At 43.9% G+C, this 16,747-nt stretch overlaps 3 protein-coding genes across 7 annotated transcripts; all 3 read left to right on the top strand.

The window, feature by feature from the left end:
* The first annotated feature begins 3 nt into the window (after nt 1-3).
* Nucleotides 4-2,338, top strand: smim19 (small integral membrane protein 19). Of its 2 annotated transcripts, none has more exons than XM_068567080.1 (3): nt 4-717; nt 1,470-1,594; nt 1,782-2,338. In XM_068567080.1, exons 1-3 carry the CDS (start codon nt 605-607, stop codon nt 1,838-1,840), a joined length of 297 nt encoding a protein of 98 aa, XP_068423181.1. In that variant the 5' UTR covers nt 4-604; the 3' UTR covers nt 1,841-2,338. The 2 variants fall into 2 exon arrangements, with proteins under 2 accessions (XP_068423181.1, XP_068423180.1); XM_068567079.1 differs by having other exon boundaries at nt 4-729.
* A 674-nt stretch (nt 2,339-3,012) lies between these two features.
* Nucleotides 3,013-7,241, top strand: cfap100 (cilia and flagella associated protein 100). 2 transcript variants are annotated; one of them, XM_068567090.1, is made up of 16 exons: nt 3,013-3,079; nt 3,603-3,667; nt 3,748-3,786; nt 3,927-4,027; nt 4,160-4,358; nt 4,435-4,499; nt 4,660-4,823; nt 4,917-4,997; nt 5,122-5,285; nt 5,416-5,488; nt 5,786-5,828; nt 5,923-6,077; nt 6,221-6,350; nt 6,443-6,645; nt 6,745-6,838; nt 6,967-7,241. In XM_068567090.1, the coding sequence occupies exons 2-16, from the start codon at nt 3,649-3,651 to the stop codon at nt 7,090-7,092; spliced, it is 1,656 nt and encodes a 551-aa protein (XP_068423191.1). In that variant the 5' UTR covers nt 3,013-3,079; nt 3,603-3,648; the 3' UTR covers nt 7,093-7,241. The 2 variants fall into 2 exon arrangements, with proteins under 2 accessions (XP_068423191.1, XP_068423192.1); XM_068567091.1 differs by lacking the exon at nt 3,748-3,786 and having other exon boundaries at nt 3,014-3,079.
* A 261-nt stretch (nt 7,242-7,502) lies between these two features.
* On the top strand, nt 7,503-14,397 carry ap1ar (adaptor related protein complex 1 associated regulatory protein). Of its 3 annotated transcripts, none has more exons than XM_068567072.1 (10): nt 7,503-7,678; nt 9,138-9,186; nt 9,290-9,316; nt 9,854-9,879; nt 9,970-10,066; nt 10,260-10,358; nt 11,134-11,195; nt 11,808-11,881; nt 11,973-12,095; nt 12,732-14,397. In XM_068567072.1, exons 1-10 carry the CDS (start codon nt 7,608-7,610, stop codon nt 13,004-13,006), a joined length of 903 nt encoding a protein of 300 aa, XP_068423173.1. In that variant the 5' UTR covers nt 7,503-7,607; the 3' UTR covers nt 13,007-14,397. The 3 variants fall into 3 exon arrangements, with proteins under 3 accessions (XP_068423173.1, XP_068423172.1, XP_068423174.1); XM_068567071.1 differs by having other exon boundaries at nt 11,131-11,195; XM_068567073.1 differs by lacking the exon at nt 10,260-10,358.
* Nucleotides 14,398-16,747: the final 2,350 nt, after the last annotated feature.

The raw sequence follows: 16,747 nt of genomic DNA, 5'->3' as shown, positions 1-16,747 counted from the left end.
AAGAACGCAGATATATAAATAGTTTTATTCCTCATCTCAATTTGGATGGTCTAATTCTCCGTACCCTGATGGCTAACAGGGTGCAGGTATTTGGTAAATAATAATTTAGTGCTGGCTGCCTATTAACCTGGATGCCATCTCTCAACCAGAATAGTCCTGTTTCTCCAGCAGCTAAATCTGGGCCAAATATGGGGGGGAAATGGGCCAAAGATGGCTCACATTTGGCCAAATCGAGCCACATTACAGCCGACACTCGGCCACAGCACTGGCCACCTGAGTAACTACAGCTGTCAAATAAATGCAGTGAAGTAAAAACTAGGCCTCTGCATAGAATGATATATTTAAAATGTGTGTCGGCGCAGAAATACTTGAACTTAAAGAGGAGCTGATGCAGTTCCCACTTGGACCGTAGGAGGCGCCAGAGCGCTACCCGGAAACAGGAAAATCGAGTAAGAAGAAAAAGGCGGAAATGACGTCGGCGTGTTTATACGGCTTTCGGTTGTGTCCCAGTCGCGAGCCTTAACTGAACGGGAGCTAAGAGGGCGCCTGCGGTATAAACTCCCGTTTTCACTCGTTTCACCCGCGGCGTCGTTGCGGTACTTCAATGGGGGGTCACGGGAGCGAGCCCGAGTCCATCGACTACTCCGTGCACGAGGCCTGGAACGAGGCCACCAACGTCTACCTGCTGGTCATCCTGGTCAGCTTCGGCCTGCTCATGTACGCCAGAAAGTGAGCAGTCGCTTCTCCACTCAATCATTTGAGGATTATTGCATTATTAGGATGGTACACCGAGTAGTTGACAAATATGCAGTACGGTAGATATAAATACATAATATATGTAAGTATTGTACTGCATATTTATGCGATTTTAATCAATTTTCACACAACATAACCATACTATATATATATGTATATATATATAAAATTAAACTATGTTTGTTGACCATCTCACTGAACTGCACCGTACATAGTGTCCTATACTGTGACATGAAACGATTAAGAAAATAATGTATGAATAGTAGAAACATGTTCATCACAAGACACTCATTTCCATACAGTGTTGTTTATTTATATTTATGACAAGTCAGACAATAGGGTATAGTGTTCCACCAAAGGTCACTTTGAATATGTTGAAGGACAAATGTTGAATCTTAATCCCATTAATATATACAAAATTTAAGTCAGAATGTTTCCTCAATTATAGTTGATGAGTGTACATCATGCGGTATTACTTTAGCGATAAGCATCAAATGATCTGGCTAATTCTGCATTCATGTGACCCCTTCAATCTCAAGGTATTTTAATGTCCGGTCAATTTAAATCATTGGAGTGAATCACCAAAAATGAAAGATGATATTCTGTAGATGCAATATGCTCTCTCTCTCTCTCTCTCTCTCTCTCTCTCTCTCTCTCTCTCTGTCTCTGAACTCTGTCTCTGAACTCTGTCTCTGTGTTCCCCTCTAATCTAGAAACAAGAGGAAGATCATGCGTATCTTCGCTCTACCCCCCACCGTCGGCAGCACCCCGGAGCCCAACTTCTACGACAGCCTGCAGAAGGTCCGGCTGCGGCAGCAGCTGGAGATGTACTCTCTGGGTGAGCATCGGTGGAGCGCTGCTTACAACACGTCTTGTCACCCTGTCCCATTCTATAAAGAAGAGATTCTTTAAAAAGTGGTGAAACACCAGCAAGAACACTCACGTAAACCTTTAATAACAGATGCTTCAGTTCGATGAGCTGGTTGGCATTGTGGGTAAATGACAAATGTTCTCCGTTTTTTTAGCCAGGAAATTTGACCAGCAGCAGGGACAGACGGAGAGCGTGCAGCTCTCCATGGAATGAGGGCGGGGAGGAACGCCTCCGCCAGAGGAAATACTCCCGCGTCTTCAAGCCCCTCCGTGTGTGTGAAAGAAGGATTCAACGGCGGTCCCGATCAGCGATGGGAGCCGAAGGCGCTATGCCGACGCTCGTCTTAATTCACGATCTGTCGTCTTCTTTTCCCCCTCTCCCTTCCATCTATCACTAGTGGAGTAAATGCAACTGGATGGATGGAGAAGCAGCACAGGGAGATGATTCTAACAGCGAGCACAGACTCTAACATAAATTGAGACGTCATGACGCCGCGACTGCAGCAGACGTCACTGAGATACTCAAGATTTAAAAGAAGAAAAAGAGAAAAAAAAGTTTAATTATGAAGATTTTTTGCACATCGAACAAGATCCTTCAGATTTAAAAGGAGGTTCTAGTTGGTTCCCATTTGTTTGTTTTTTTACTTTGTTAAGTGTTTTGTGTCATTTGTGTATTGAAATCAAGATTCTCAAATGTGAAAATAAAGATAAATTTAACCATCAGTCACAATGTCTTGATCATCAGACCGGAGACAAGCAAGTGTAGCGTGAGCTCCTGTGTTGAGCTGGGATGTGCAGGGTCATGTGTGGATGCGTGGGTGGACATGTACAGTATCGGGTTCTAAGTATACTTACTGGTACACACTTTTGGCAGCCAAATCAACGTATCTGAGGAAGAAATTAACCATCACATAACTGCAGTACTCACAAACATGAATACAAACATGTCTGTGTCTTTAAACAGTCCTGCAATGAGGAAAAAGTTCTGTAGAGATAAATTACATGACCCGTCTATGTCATCCAGTGGAGGATTAATCTGACTGGCCCACAGAAATGAAGACCTTAGTCGGGCAATCATCATACCAAAGTAAAATATCAAAGTGTTTTTATTCTACAAGCCATTATTTTGATAGATGTACTTATTTTTTATATGTATTTTTTTTTCTAGTCATAAAATAATCAATGGAAGACTCATCAATGTTAAAAAAATTCAATGTTATATAGAAATTAAAAGATATATATAAATAAATACAAGTATATTTAAATATATTATATACAAATATATATTTATACATAAAATGTATGAAAATTCCCACAAAATGCTCACAAGCTATGAAATCCTAATTGAACAGGATTACGAGGAGGCCCTGAACGCACCAGTTACCAAGACAACAGTACACAATAAAAGCCCGCAGAGTGACGTTGTGGGACTTTATACTTCATGCTAAAGCAGGTCAGTTGTTCTGCGGACACGTTTCATAAATACATGTATATATTCACAGCATTGTCGGGCTCAAGGTTGTATTCATTATTAACATCAAATTACAGTAGTGTGTAAAACGGTTAGCTTTATGCTAACCTGTACGGCAACTAGCGTTAGCTAGACTGTGACGTCAACTAGCTACTTCAGCGAAGTTATTTACGGGATGCGTGAGCCAAGACACTTTATAAAATACACAGCTGGTTGGAGGGAGCTGAAAGTAAATGCTAAGCACCCTTCAAGCACAATATCTATTGAAATAAAGAAGATATAATAATTATAATAATTGTCAGTTGCAAACTGGAAATTGTAAACTATATTAAATGCTCTCTGTATAATTATGTCTTGAAGTTGACACTCAAAAAGCAGACATGGGATTCAAAACTGAGGAGCCTTAAATAGTATATAAATAGTCTGTAAATTGACTACTTGCTCTCATGTTGTTTATCCTCCACAAAAAGGCTTTAATGCTTCTTCTTTTTGTTGTAACCTGCAGCCAAACAAACCGCTGAGCCAGCGCAGAGCCAGATGTAACCTCAGAGATGGCGTCGCCACCTCCAGGTACATATTTGTTATCATGCCACTCGTCAGACAGACAACACATCGTGAATACAGTTTGAGATTGATCATGTTTCCAACAGAAGGACCAGCGATGCCTTCAGGCAGCGATGTGCTTTCAGGTAGTGACAGTGCTGACAAATCACCTAAACCGAGTAGAGTGGGCAAAGACAGACAGACCAGTAAAATAGCAAGCGAAAGCAATGAAAATTATTTTTCTTTTCTTCTTACTAACACATTTACATCATTGTGTTCTTTTCAGACGTGAGGAAGAGGAGTGAGACTCAGCAGAGTCCATTCAAAGTGCCAGACAGTAATAGCATTTTACTGCTGAGTGAGAAAGTAACAGTGGAACTAAAAGAGGTTGGTGTGTGTTTTTCTTCTTCTTTCTGTACAACTGTGTAAAAACAAAGAAGTCATTTTGCACACACTGCCGATACTCGTGTGTGACATTGACTGGAAATAGAACAATGGAGTCCCCTCCCCCATGCACAGGAGACGCGTAAATTACTGGCTTTGCCGATCGATAAGAAGATGACCCATGATGCTCGAATGACAGCCCAGCTGAGGAAGGAGCCGGGGGAAGAAGAGGAGATGAAGGGGATGAAGAATTTCAAACAAATCAAGAGTTGGACAGCTCCTCCCAGGCCGACGACCGTCAGACATGAGCTGCTGAAGGCCATGAAGAAACGAGGTAAGCGGAGTGGGAGAGTAGAGCGTACACCATTGGCGAACGTTAATGTGACCGGTTGTCTGTCCTCTGTCTGCAGAAAACATTGCCAAAGACAGCAAACATGACTTGGTCGCCATGGAACGGCAGAAGGTAGTGTTGGAGGTAAATGATTCCAAGAAGTAAAGCCGTGTCAGCAATCTGGATTCAGTTTTTCTCAGTCTACTGTGACGGATGCTTTCTGAACGTTTGCTCTCTGGGGGTGAAAAACAACAATTTGAGCTGTGTAATAAACATTTGCCCCCCTCCTCCTCCTCTCTCACAGTTATCTCTGATGGAGAAGAGGTCAGAGATCTCGAAGATGGACGAAGCCATCGCAAAAGAGGAGAAACGGCACGCGCATTTTGAAATGTACATTGAGCAAGACAACCTCGAATTTGAGGAGTTCCTCAGGGAGAACGAGAAGAAGTCGGTAGAGGCCAGGACGTTGTAAGAAGAAGCATCGAGAGACCGCGTGGCAGGTGCACAGTCGGACGTTTCAGTCATGTTTTTCAGTCACACTTGTCTTCCCTCTGTCCACAGTTTTGAACGCGAGGCCAAGTCCAAACAGGAGAAAAACGCCAAGATCAAAAAACTGAGGGCTGAAATCGGGGCCGTCACAAGGTCGCACTCCTGATAATTAATATTACCGCATATGAGTGTGCACTTTACCCGCGTTTTAAGGACGTGATGCTCAGTGAGGGTTCTGTCGCATAGCTCTAAAAATCAAGCCTTCCATTTCTCACAGCGAACTCGTCAAGTTCGAGGAAATCCTGACAGGCTGCAGCAAATACAAGGAGCTGCTGTTCGAGCTGTCACCTCCAGAGTGGCAGGAGGCGCAGAAGGCCAAGGCTCAGAAAGTCCCCTCTGATGGAGACACCAAGGACAAGAAGGAGTCGGCTAAGAACAGCGGCAAGTACAAAACCGAGTGAATCAACGTTAAAAAAATAAACCACGAGGACCAGGGCGATACTGTTCCATGTCCTCGTATTGTGTTTTTAAATTCCAACTGCAGGGATCATTATGCTAAACCTGCCCACAGATTCAAAGAGCAAGGCGGCCGGTCGAGGTGGAGAGCTGCCTACCATTAGAGAGATCAGGCCTGGGGCCACACTGTGAGGCAACACCAAGACACACACACACACACACACACACACGTTAATGGGTGGGCTAAATCAGGGCTATGACTTCCATTAGTGTTCAATATGAGGTCAAATAAATATGGCTGACATAACAAAGACCTAAGTCTTTGCATAAAGTGTATAATTTCCTCTTACGGCTGTGCAGTATGTTTATGTGGTCATTCAAACATCCTTTCACAATAAATGTCTTTCTGTTGTAGCAAACAGAAATGCTGGTATCCTTTTGTAAAGTCATGTTAAGCTGCTAAAAGTCTTCTTTGTCCTTTTCAGGAGCACAACCCCTAAACTCGATAGTGACAACTCAGAATATGAGGTCAGTCCCCCCAAAATAATACAGAAAATCTTCTTTTCTGACTTATCGTCTCTTTTCATCCGGAGTATTTCCGTCGTTTGTTTCGCCTCTGAAGGATGAGTCGGAGCTGTTCTTCACCGATCCCCAGCAGCTGCTGGATCTGGTGACAGACCTGACGGAGAAGAACTTGTCCCTGATTCAGAACGCCAACAGGGTGGAAGAGACCGTGAATGAGCTTCGGAAGTCCTTGGAGACGACCAAGAAGAAGATGTGAGCATCGGGAGTCGAGGGAGTACTTTTTGGCCTTGATGATTCAGACTTAAAGTAGTTTAACCCTTGGTCTTCTTCCTTTACTCCCTCATCCCCTCCACTTTCCTCACATCCATCAAATGATGAATCCTTTCTGTCCGAAGCCAAAAGAAGAGGGAGCGACTGACACTGCAGATAAATGACATGAGCCAGAGGATTGACGTAGAGAAGGCCAGAGGCAACAAGCTCAATCAGATGATTCAGTTCCACCTGTCGTTGAACACGGAGGACCAGGTTCAGAAATCCAAGATTTCACATCCGGTAACGTTAGCGGCGTTTGAGCAGCAGACGTTTTCTCTATATTTGTCTCTCCTCTCGCTCTATAGGACACCATGTGGGACGCTCTGGGCGAAAAGGTGGCCGAGGTGTACCGCCGCTGCGTGGACGACAGGCTCACCAACCTCAGCGCCTTGGACAAGCTAGCCCACATTGAGAACTGCATGGTGCTGCTGCTGCAGGGCCTGGAGAACCTCCCGGAGGAAAGCTTCTTGATGGTGAAGAAGATCAAGGACAGCGAGAAGAGGAGCAGGTATGTGTCGTATGTGCATAACTCCCTGCGCCCCTGCAATAAATCTGTTTCCAAACTTGATAATACAAATGTGTTGTTGGTGACTTCATCGTGTCGCAGGCAGCGTGACGAGAAGCTGAGAGAGAAGCAAGAGAAAGAGAAGGAAAGGATGAGGAAGTACTCAGAGAGATCTCTGGCTAACGCCAAGAAAATGGTGTGTCTTTTAAAATGTGAATACATCACAGCTCAAAGACTTTTAATGAATTTGAACACTTGACAGAGGCTCACAGCTTCATTTATCCTGATCCAAGTGCACACTTGAAGTTGCATTTTCTTTTTCAGAGTGGTAGAAAGCTCATGCCCAGATCCAAACCTGTTGCTTCGAGAGTCAAAGTCAAGCATGTGGACAACACGCCCGCTGAAGATGAGATGTATTCCTACCTCTTCTCCGCTGACGATACAGAGTAAAAAACCAATACATGAATGATATACCCGGTAAAATAAAATCAAATAGATCCCTGAAATGTGACCACAACAATAGCATCAACCAGAGCCATGATAGTCATGTGTAAGAGAACTAATATATTACAATAAAAGCATTGTGGTTGCAGTGATAACTGAGTCTCTGTTTGCATTTTAAATGTTTGCATTGTTCACACGTATATATTTATTTATCAAACATTTGTTCTTACTGCAAAACTGCTGCTTGACTCTATAACTACAGGCCTAATTCAGTCCCAAACACATGCACACACAACAATGATCTGTTGACTCGACGACACATTGAACAGTAGATACTAGACGCCCCCACTAGGTGGTGCTGTTGGCGCGTTTCCTGCGCCGCTCCGAAGAGGAAGGAGGATGAGGAAGTGGCAGCAGCAGCAGCAGCAGCAGGACTGGACTTAGAGATGTAGTTAGCTGCCTCCACTAAAACACACCACCAGCGAGGGAGGCGAGACCCCCTACTCATATTTGACAATGCGATGGGTAACTGCTGGACATACTGTGTCGGGCTCTTCCGGAAAGAAGCCAGCAGAATCCAAAGAGGAGGCGGGTAAGTTGAAGCGCGAGCTTCGGAGGGAGCTAGCTTAGCATCATCATCTGGAACAGTATCCGGTCGCTGCTGCTGGCGTTAGCTCAAAAGTTAGTTCGCCGATAAGTTAATAGCGAGGCTGACACGTCCCGACAGCCCCGTGAGAGCGTGTTAGTCCGACTTGGAGGAGGCTGTAACCTGGAGATGAGGGCCGGGCAAGTGAGCCACCGGTCACGGCGTTGTGGGGTCCAAGACCCCACCCCTATTGTCCAACAGGACGTCTCGTTAGCATAACAGCCAGGTTAAGCTAAGCTAGCTAGCTTAAGTCTTTGGCGGCGGCTCTTAACTTTTACTTCTCATGACTCAACGCATGCACACAGAGAGTGGTGTCAGTGTGCAGGCCTTCGTGGCATTAAAGCTGAGGGGTTAACAATGATCGTCTGACTTTTCTAGGTGCTTTTGTTGAGCTGGGTCACACCTCCATCACGTCCGCATGTTTGCATGAAGCCGACACCCACCGACCCCCCCACCACACACACACACACACACACACACACACACACACACACACACACACACACACACACACACATACATATGGTAATAAGACAGTTATAAAAGGTGTTAGTCCGGTTGTCATTTTGAATAGTACACTTTACCTGTGTAAATAGCACCTTACCTGTAGTAATGCCACGTAAGCTTTGTGCCAAAGGGAAATACAAATAATCATATTCAGTTAAATTCAAGTCAAATATCTGCCATGAAAACGCTTTGTTTCCACCTCATTGACTCATAAATTCCTACATTACAACATACCTTATTACATCATATATTATGTTATTGTGTGTACATTTATCCAAACAATCATGAACCCCAAAACAGCTCGTCTGTCACTCTTTTTTTGTTAGATTTTAAACAAATTGATGACTTCCAGCTTCGGCTTTTGTATTTGATGCCTGTATACGTATTGCTGTGTGTTACTGTAACTGTAACGGACACTTATCAAACCGCAGTCGTCGGCACAAAGATGCTCACAGCGCCTCTCCGTCAGAACTGGACCCGGATCAGAAGCGGGTCAACGTGAACGGAAGTGCTGCTCTTTAAGGTTCTTACATGTGTTTATAGTTAAAGGAACAAATCAAGTTTAGCATAGAAAGGCAAATTGGCCCATTTGAGAATATAGGCACATCCTTTATGTAGGATGAAGTTGCTGGTGTTGGTTCTTGGAGACGGTTACAGATGGGAAACTAAAAGATAATTCAGTGTATACAGTCTGGCATTGTTGGCACAAAGTGCCAGAGGAAGGAGCACAGCTGCCTTGTGGATTTAGATGACAGTGGTGTGTATAATCTGTAATAATACCTCAAATCTGTCACATGAAATGCAGCGTTTTAGACTAAATGTTAAAAGTGTCATCTACGTTTTCACATGTTTCAGGATCGTTGCCGGCGTGTTTACACTCTCTCCGTTACTCCAACAGGTCAAAGTACTTCCGCAGCAGCACGACGGGGGAACATTACACAATCGAGGTACGAGTCGTACGTTCACTTCTATTGTTTTCTATTATTGATGATGACTTTTCAGAATCGTGCTAAATGTCTGACTGTCCTTTTTTTTCTCTTAATTTTCCAGTTTGAAAATCTGGTGGAAAGTGATGAGGTGAGTCTGATCATGTTAAATAGTAATAATAAATTTCATTTTTAAATGCACTGTTCTTTCAGAAGAAAGCCAACAGATAGTAAAACATAGTTAAAGCAACCCCTAAAAAAGAAAAATAATAGCTGATAATGAATCCACACATGGTAAATAAAAAAAAAGCCTTCCCGAATAAAAAGGTTTTTAGGCCGGTCTTAAAAGAGTAAGTTAGTGATAAGTTAGTGAGCGGTCTCTCATTATTGTTGTGCTCTTCAGACCCCGGTGGCATTGCACAAAGACTGAGTGGGTGTTTTATTAGACGTACGGGCCAATTAAAGCCGCAATATGCTGGTAGTCTTTGCATGGATTTACCTTCCAGACTCTCCTCTGGTAGCTGTTCACTCTGGTGATTGATAGAAACTGACGTGCGCAGCGTCTCTGTGGGAGTAACTGGATTACTGTCTGCAGAGTCCCAGACGAGTAGCCCTTTGAGTCAGACGCTGCGGCGGCGAGGACGCACTGATTGCCGTGTGGTGAAATGTTGTGTTTGTTGCATTGCAGGCCGAGAGTCCGCAGCCTTGCCCGAGGTAAGAGACCTTGCCATGAATTAAATAATAAAATAATCCTTGAAGAAACCTTTCCCTTCACAGTGTGTTTCTGTTGCTCTTTTACGTCAGGCCCATCAGTGAAGATGAGATCAAGTACCTCAAAGAGCAACGCTACACGGCTCTCTCAGATCACCAGATCCTGATCGACCAGAAGATCCAAGTGGAGGTAAAGATGCACCCGGTCTTCTGCTACATTAACAGCCACCCGTTGTTTCATTTTCTGTTTTACAACCTGTTTTGCTTGATTTTTACAAAGAAATGTTATTATTTGCTGCATTGTTTTTTCTGTTTTTGTAATTTTCTGTGTTTGTTTAATTTTTGTTTGTTTGTTTATTTTTTTGTATTTTTTTCTGCTTCAGTTAGAGGCACAAGAGGAGAAGTTGAGGCTAGAAGAGGAGGCTAGAAATGCCGCCCAACGCGAGGCCGCCAGGTTGGCGCATGAACGCAAAATGAAGGAGGTGAGGCGGCGCAGAGCGCTCCCTTCTGCCACTTTTGACTTACTGCTCGGCAAAAAACAACTTCTCCTCTAACCCGCCGCTGGCCTTGTGCAGAGGCTTCCCTCCCGTTTTCAACTCCTTGGTGTTCTTCAGTGTCCTGAAGAGACTCGGGATATTCTCACCTGTTCTTCTGTCTTCTTTTTGCCCTCGCTGTCCAGCTGGTAAACTGCTCAGACTGCCTCGGGGCTACATTTAGCTGACAAACATGTTAGCATTCTGGATCCCTTTTTGCAGATAGAAGATGATGTTGAATATACAGCGAGCGCTAAGGTGTTAACAGACATTGAACTCGCCGTGACCTTTTATGCATAAGAACCAGCAGTGAAATGAGGAATCTCAGGCTGCACATAAAGTTGTTACTGCTCGGTTCCACGTCTCCACGTCAATGTAGACTATTGGAATATAATGGTATTGCAGCGAGATGAATATAATGAATATACATCTTTTCAATGTGTTACTATACTGCAGGAAAATGGCTTTCTGGTGTAATGAAAATGTGACTCCCCAGCTGGGATTGAGATTTTTCTTTTCCATATCTCATTCCACTGCTTCTCTGGTGTTTCCTCTTTTCTTTTTGAAAGTTATTGACACACACGTGTCCTCAAAAGCACCAAAATGGTTGTTATTTCTGTGGATTGTTAATAAAGTCTGTATTTTCTTCATTGGAAAGCAGCACATTTTTTTCTTCTTCTTTTCTTTACTTGATCTGTGTGATTTTTGTGTTGTTTGTCAGCAGCTTCCTGCCCAGAGGACACGCGGTAAAGCAGACGGCTCCGGCGGAGAGACTCAGCAGAGAAAGTGAGTCACTGAAGTTCACGAGACAACAGGATGGTTGTGTAGCTGCGGACGAGCCGCGGTCATGAGGCGTAGAGTATTTGTACGAGGGAGGCCGTGACGCTGGATGTATGTTACGGCTTTTATCCGCGGCAGCTGCAAAGAGACTTTTACAGGGTTCGTACGGTCATGGAAAAGTCAGGGAGTTGTAAAATAGTTGGATCCAGGCCTGTAAAAGTACCAAAAAAAAAGCCCAAAAGTGTTGTAAAAGTCATGTAAATGTGTTGTATTCACATGTGCATTACGATCATATACATTAAGTTATAAATAATGAATCTGCTTTCAAAAGAAAGAGGCTCAAAATATCAGCAGCATACATACAGGCATCTATATAAATGTTTATTCTTTTAATGAAACTATTGTCTCTCATTCATTTGAGTCATTTAAGGTTTACTGTATGCTTTGAATCCTCATTGTTAGTTTCAGTACTACATTTTATCACTTTTACTGTTTACTGAATACATTTGTTGTTCAGGCCCACTGGGCTTTCAGTGACTGCTTCTGCATGCCAGTTGTTGTTGTTGTTGTTGTTGTTGTTGTTGTTCTTATGGTGACTGTTGTCATGGTCCGTTCCAGACAAAACGCCGGGGAGGATTTTGATGTCTACCTCCAGAACGTGCGAGCCCAGTCGGACGCTTTCAGGGGCAACAGTAAGTGATGCCGTCGGCTCCACGTAAAGCTGGACACGCGCCCTCATTCAAAGGCTCCTGATATGACTAACGGCTTGTCCTCTGTCTGCAGGACCGCCGTCCGACACCAATGTGGTGACGCCCAACACCGAGTGCAGCTGGGACTTCACCACCAAGACCCGCTCCACCAACGATGACGGCACCTCGCTGGATCTGGAGTGGGAAGACGAAGAAGGTGAGTGGGAGGGAGGGAGGGCTGTCCAGTACATTCAGCTCTGACCGATACTAAAAGACACACAAAAAAAGGTCGTGTGTTAAGAGTTAACATGTTAAAAACTATGGAACCAACGTTGTCTCTAGACCTCTTTTCCCTGTTTGAGTCATTGTATAGAACCCCAAATGAATTCCAATACTTGTGTTTATTGTTTGTATTTGTTCAGCAAAGTCTTGGGAAAAAATGTATATCTGCAAAAAAATCACTTTTTAAAAGATCATAACTATGAACATCCAGATTCCCCAAAAAAAGACTCCTGGAGCGTCAATAAGACACTTTTTTGGAAAGATTAGGACCTAAAGAATCAGAACCTGCAACAACAATCACAATAAAACAAAGTCTTGTCCTGTTAGGAAGGAGTTTCAGTCAGAAAACTGTCATTTGGTTCAAAAGTGGAAAAATTACGTCTTTTATGCCAAAAGATTATCTGAATGGGGCATGCTGGGACTTGAAATTGGCGCGGGAGGATTTCCATGCACGCTTTCAAAAAGGTTAAATCTCGGGTTGGGACCGGTTGCTGTTGTCATGCCCTCTGAGCAACCGTTTGTTTTTCACCTCTGCTAATCGGACTGACGGCTCCGGTCTCTGCGTCCGTAGGAATCAACCGCGGCCTCCCGGCCTGGGAGAGGTCCCGGACCGAGGAGGACATCCTGCGCGCGGCCCTGAGGCCCGGCGGCAAGCCGGCGACCAGCGGCCCGACCTCGGCCTCGGAGGACTCCGCCGCGCTGGAGTGGGAGAACGACTTCGTGGGCAGCCACCCGGACGACAACGAGGACTCCGAGTTCGAAGGGTTCGTCAACCCGGTCCTGGACACGCCCTCCGAGGGCGACGCCCCGGTCTCCGGACTCCGGTCGGACAACCAGGACAGATAGTGTCCGGCGTCGTGTCCCCTTCTCGTCAAAAGCTCCACCAGCTTCTTCTTCTTTTCCAGCCTCTGTGAGCAGTCTGTGACATGGGGCTGGATTCTGCGGGTTAGGGCTGCGTGTGTCTCCACACTGCGGTACAGCGTATCAAATACACATTTCTTTTCCCCCCCAGTGCCTTCATTTGCCATAATAGCCGACCATTTAATGCATTGTGACTCCAGGAGGATCAAGCAGCACTAAAATTGCAGCAGAAGTCCTCCCTCAGCCTCCGATTCAGCTCCGTCCTTCATTTCTATTCAGTTCCTGCATGAGACGCAGAATTCCATATAAAAGGAATAAATATTAGACCAAGTCATTTTTGACGAGTCAGTGGAGGCAGGATGATTTTCTCCAGCTGCTGATGTTTATCATCATCATGGTCATCGGCATAGATCGATTGATCTTGAGTCCTCCGTCTCTCTCTCTCTCTCTTGGTTCATCTCCTCAGCGCTCTGCGGCCGGCGGCCCAGCAGCATGTTGGCGAGCAGCGGCGCCCTCACATCGGCCGCTCAGTCGCTAGTGCATGTCCTCTGAGCCCTGGCTCATCCGGTCATGTGGGAAATCATCAAAAGAGCAACCGCGTATCTGTAATGTGTATTTTCTGATGTGTGTGTCAATCAACATCAGCTGTGAGACACTCGTTACATTCATAACGGCTGAAAAAACGAGCTCCTAAATACATAATCACACACACACACACAGTAGGCAATCCGGGTTTAAACTGCCATTTATCTCTTTCTTTCTTTTTCACTTCGGTTTTATTTGAACTTGAGTTTTTTTTTACGTCAAAAACAACAGCACAGAACAGCGATATCATTGCCAGTTACCGTGACATCACCACAAACGCATGTAATGGATTATTGTACGGGACAGCGGGTCTTTATGCACCTCTACATTGTTTGCATAGGATTATTGATTACTCCATCAAACATCTGATCTCCACTGGGCTTCTTCATACGCTCCAGAGACGCCCGTCTGTTCTCGTCATCTGGTTGATGATGATGATGATGATGTTGATCGTGCTTCTGGTTCATTTCGATAGCCAGTGTTCCCACGGCGGCCTGGAAAATATACAATATAGCAAAGGAAAAGGTGGAACGTAACGGGAGACGATCTTTCTTCACAAAAATCATTTAATGTACCGCGACTGATTTCTGATTGGTCGGCGGCGTGAGTTTTACTTTAATCTGGCGTGAAAGCTCCTCAGTTACTCTGAACTGAAGAGACGCAGCGATCACAGTTAGTGCCATGATTTCTGTTGAGGTTAAGTGAGTCTGGATGAAAAAAGAGATTATCAAACACACAATCATAACTTAAACCTGTAATCGATCCAATGCTGCTCTATCTATCTATCTATCTATCTATCTATCTATCTATCTATCTATCTATCTATATATATATATATATATATATATATATATATATATATATATATATATATATATATATATATATATATATATATATATATATATATATATACGACATCCTTTTTGGACCCATCTTCACACCGATTTAGTTAATCGGTGTGAATCAAAAGTAGTTCACTGGTTGCACTGGAAAGAGGAAGCTGTCCTTCTGTCAGAGTTTTGCTTTGAGCGCGTTGTGCACGTGCTATGTTTTGCTGTCATCACGTGAGCTCTGATTTAATCACTAACATTCTGTCAACAAAACAAAAATAACTTAACATTCCTTGTGACACTGAGCCTCGGACAAAAAGGCAAGAAAATCTGGGAAAAGTGTAGTGAAGCATCAGAAACACTCCCTGCAGTGACGAAGTGTATCATCATCACATTGAGTCGATGGTTCATGTGGATTTTCTCTGTTTTTCACGTTGTTTGCGGTTCACAAGCCCGAGGGCTAACGAACTACAACAGGTTCTGCAGGCAGCAGCCGCAGCACACGTTTAAAGGGTTGGTTCTCGACCAAAAGAGCTCGGAACGTGCTCATGAAGGTCTCTAGAGCGAGGAGGTACTATCAGGATGTCCTCTGAGACCAGAGTCGGGCCTCTGATGTTTACATCGCACTGCGTTTTGGTTGTGTTTAAAACGCCGTCTGCTCATCCACCAAAGCCTCTTTTCCGCCGCACAGCTAATCTTCTTTTATTCATCTTTATTTTTATTCATTTTTTTTGTTTTAATTAAAGTCGGTACTTGGAATATACTGGTGATTTATTCATATGATTAACAAAAAAAATCAGGCAAACCAACCAGAAATCCTCCTCAACCTCTCTTGAATGTATTTGCCTTAGAAGTCAACTAAAGAAACGAGATAATGATGCAAAGAATAAACACACACACACACGTCACGTATGACATATGAAGAGTTGACGGGTCGGATTAGAATAAGTGAGTTATCTTTTAGGATCACGTGCAGCAGCTTTTAAAAAAAGCTCCGGCAGATGTTTTCATGCTGGAAACCGCGTGACGCATCCACCAGCGCTGATGTGAGAGCTTCTTTCTTGAACCCGGTGGGTTCGGCCCACACTGCTCCTCTCTGTCTGAGGCCGGTCGCTTCAACGTGTCGATGATCTGGAACTAAACGTCCCCTTTTTTTCCCCGTGTGTTAAAAATACAGCACTGACTCGAGCGGCTGTATTCCCCAACTTGAGTGTTACTCACCGGCTGGAAAGGGATGTTATATTCATCTTGTTTCTTTCAGTAAGAAGAGGAAAACGCAGATAGGAGTCAAAGAAAAGTGTGACACCTAAAAGACAAACAAACTCTAACCCTAATTTATTTATTTAAAACCAATCCAACCAGGTGACCTCTTGATAAAGGCTTGTCAGCAATAAATATCAAAGCTGAATGTAGTCAACCCAACCAAATGTCTATGATAATAACGCGTTCACGTCTTATACAATATGATAAGTCATGTAGCTAATCACTGTGCTGCTTTCTTTTTTGTAATCACATTGCAGCAAGATGCTTCTTGGCAGTTGCACAAACTGTCAAAAAAAGGAGCATCTATTGTCATATGTGTGTCTCTTGACGCACTAGGAGGGAGTCACTCACTAAACTAGACTAGACTGTGCACATGTGGAACATGAACACCGATAAGAAAGCGAACAGCTTCACCAGAGGATTTGCGCTTCCTTCGTGCAGCTCGGACTTCTCTGTAAATACACGTTGTCTTTGCATATTTACGTTTGAGATAATTTGATTTATTTTGTACATAAATGAATAAAATACATGATTACTTGAAACCGGGTGTTTTCTTTTTTGTACGACACTTAGAGACATGCCCTTTTGCAACCGTGATGTAATTTAACGTTTTTTCATTTCCGAACATCATAATAAATCAGTAACTGTGGAGGGTCATCCTATTGAAACAATAATATAATGATTGCTGTGGCACTTAGGGTTTTGCTTGAGTGCAGTGACTCCAGATTTCTAAATAAACTGGCAGGTGTGTCATCTTGTGTGTTCCTGTAAGAAATTACATCATTAATAAGACAGTCTGAGGTCATCACACTGTGGATAAGCAGTTAATTCCATCACAGCTTCAGCCTGACATGCAGGATAGTGTCCATCCACCATTTAACCGTGACATACAGTATCTACACAAATGTTCACACAAGCATATTACCGCTCCGTGGAACATCTCTGCATGCATGAGATGAGAAAACCACTGCAGGGACGGAACCATTAGAATAAAGATGGTCAGTGCAATTGGGGCGTCCGATGGTGTTCCTTTAACAGCCTGGAG

The sequence above is a fragment of the Clinocottus analis genome, unplaced genomic scaffold (assembly GCF_023055335.1).
Source record: "Clinocottus analis isolate CAN_PGR_092001 unplaced genomic scaffold, fCliAna1.0.p SCAF_76, whole genome shotgun sequence".
NCBI classification, from domain to species: Eukaryota; Metazoa; Chordata; class Actinopteri; order Perciformes; family Cottidae; genus Clinocottus; species Clinocottus analis.
Note: the sequence above shows the minus strand (reverse complement) of the source record. Positions and strands in the feature narration are given on the sequence as shown.

Coding starts and splice junctions, on each gene's coding strand:
- ap1ar (XM_068567071.1), top strand. CDS start 7,608: ATGGGTAACTGCTGGACATACTGTGTCGGGCTCTTCCGGAAAGAAGCC. Junction 7,679..9,137: donor AGAATCCAAAGAGGAGGCGG/GTAAGTTGAAGC, acceptor TTACTCCAACAG/GTCAAAGTACTTCCGCAGCA. Junction 11,882..11,972: donor GGACGCTTTCAGGGGCAACA/GTAAGTGATGCC, acceptor CTCTGTCTGCAG/GACCGCCGTCCGACACCAAT.
- cfap100 (XM_068567090.1), top strand. Junction 4,500..4,659: donor GGCAGAAGGTAGTGTTGGAG/GTAAATGATTCC, acceptor CCTCTCTCACAG/TTATCTCTGATGGAGAAGAG. Junction 6,351..6,442: donor CGTTGAACACGGAGGACCAG/GTTCAGAAATCC, acceptor CTCGCTCTATAG/GACACCATGTGGGACGCTCT.
- smim19 (XM_068567079.1), top strand. CDS start 605: ATGGGGGGTCACGGGAGCGAGCCCGAGTCCATCGACTACTCCGTGCAC. Junction 730..1,469: donor CTGCTCATGTACGCCAGAAA/GTGAGCAGTCGC, acceptor CCTCTAATCTAG/AAACAAGAGGAAGATCATGC. Junction 1,595..1,781: donor GCTGGAGATGTACTCTCTGG/GTGAGCATCGGT, acceptor CCGTTTTTTTAG/CCAGGAAATTTGACCAGCAG.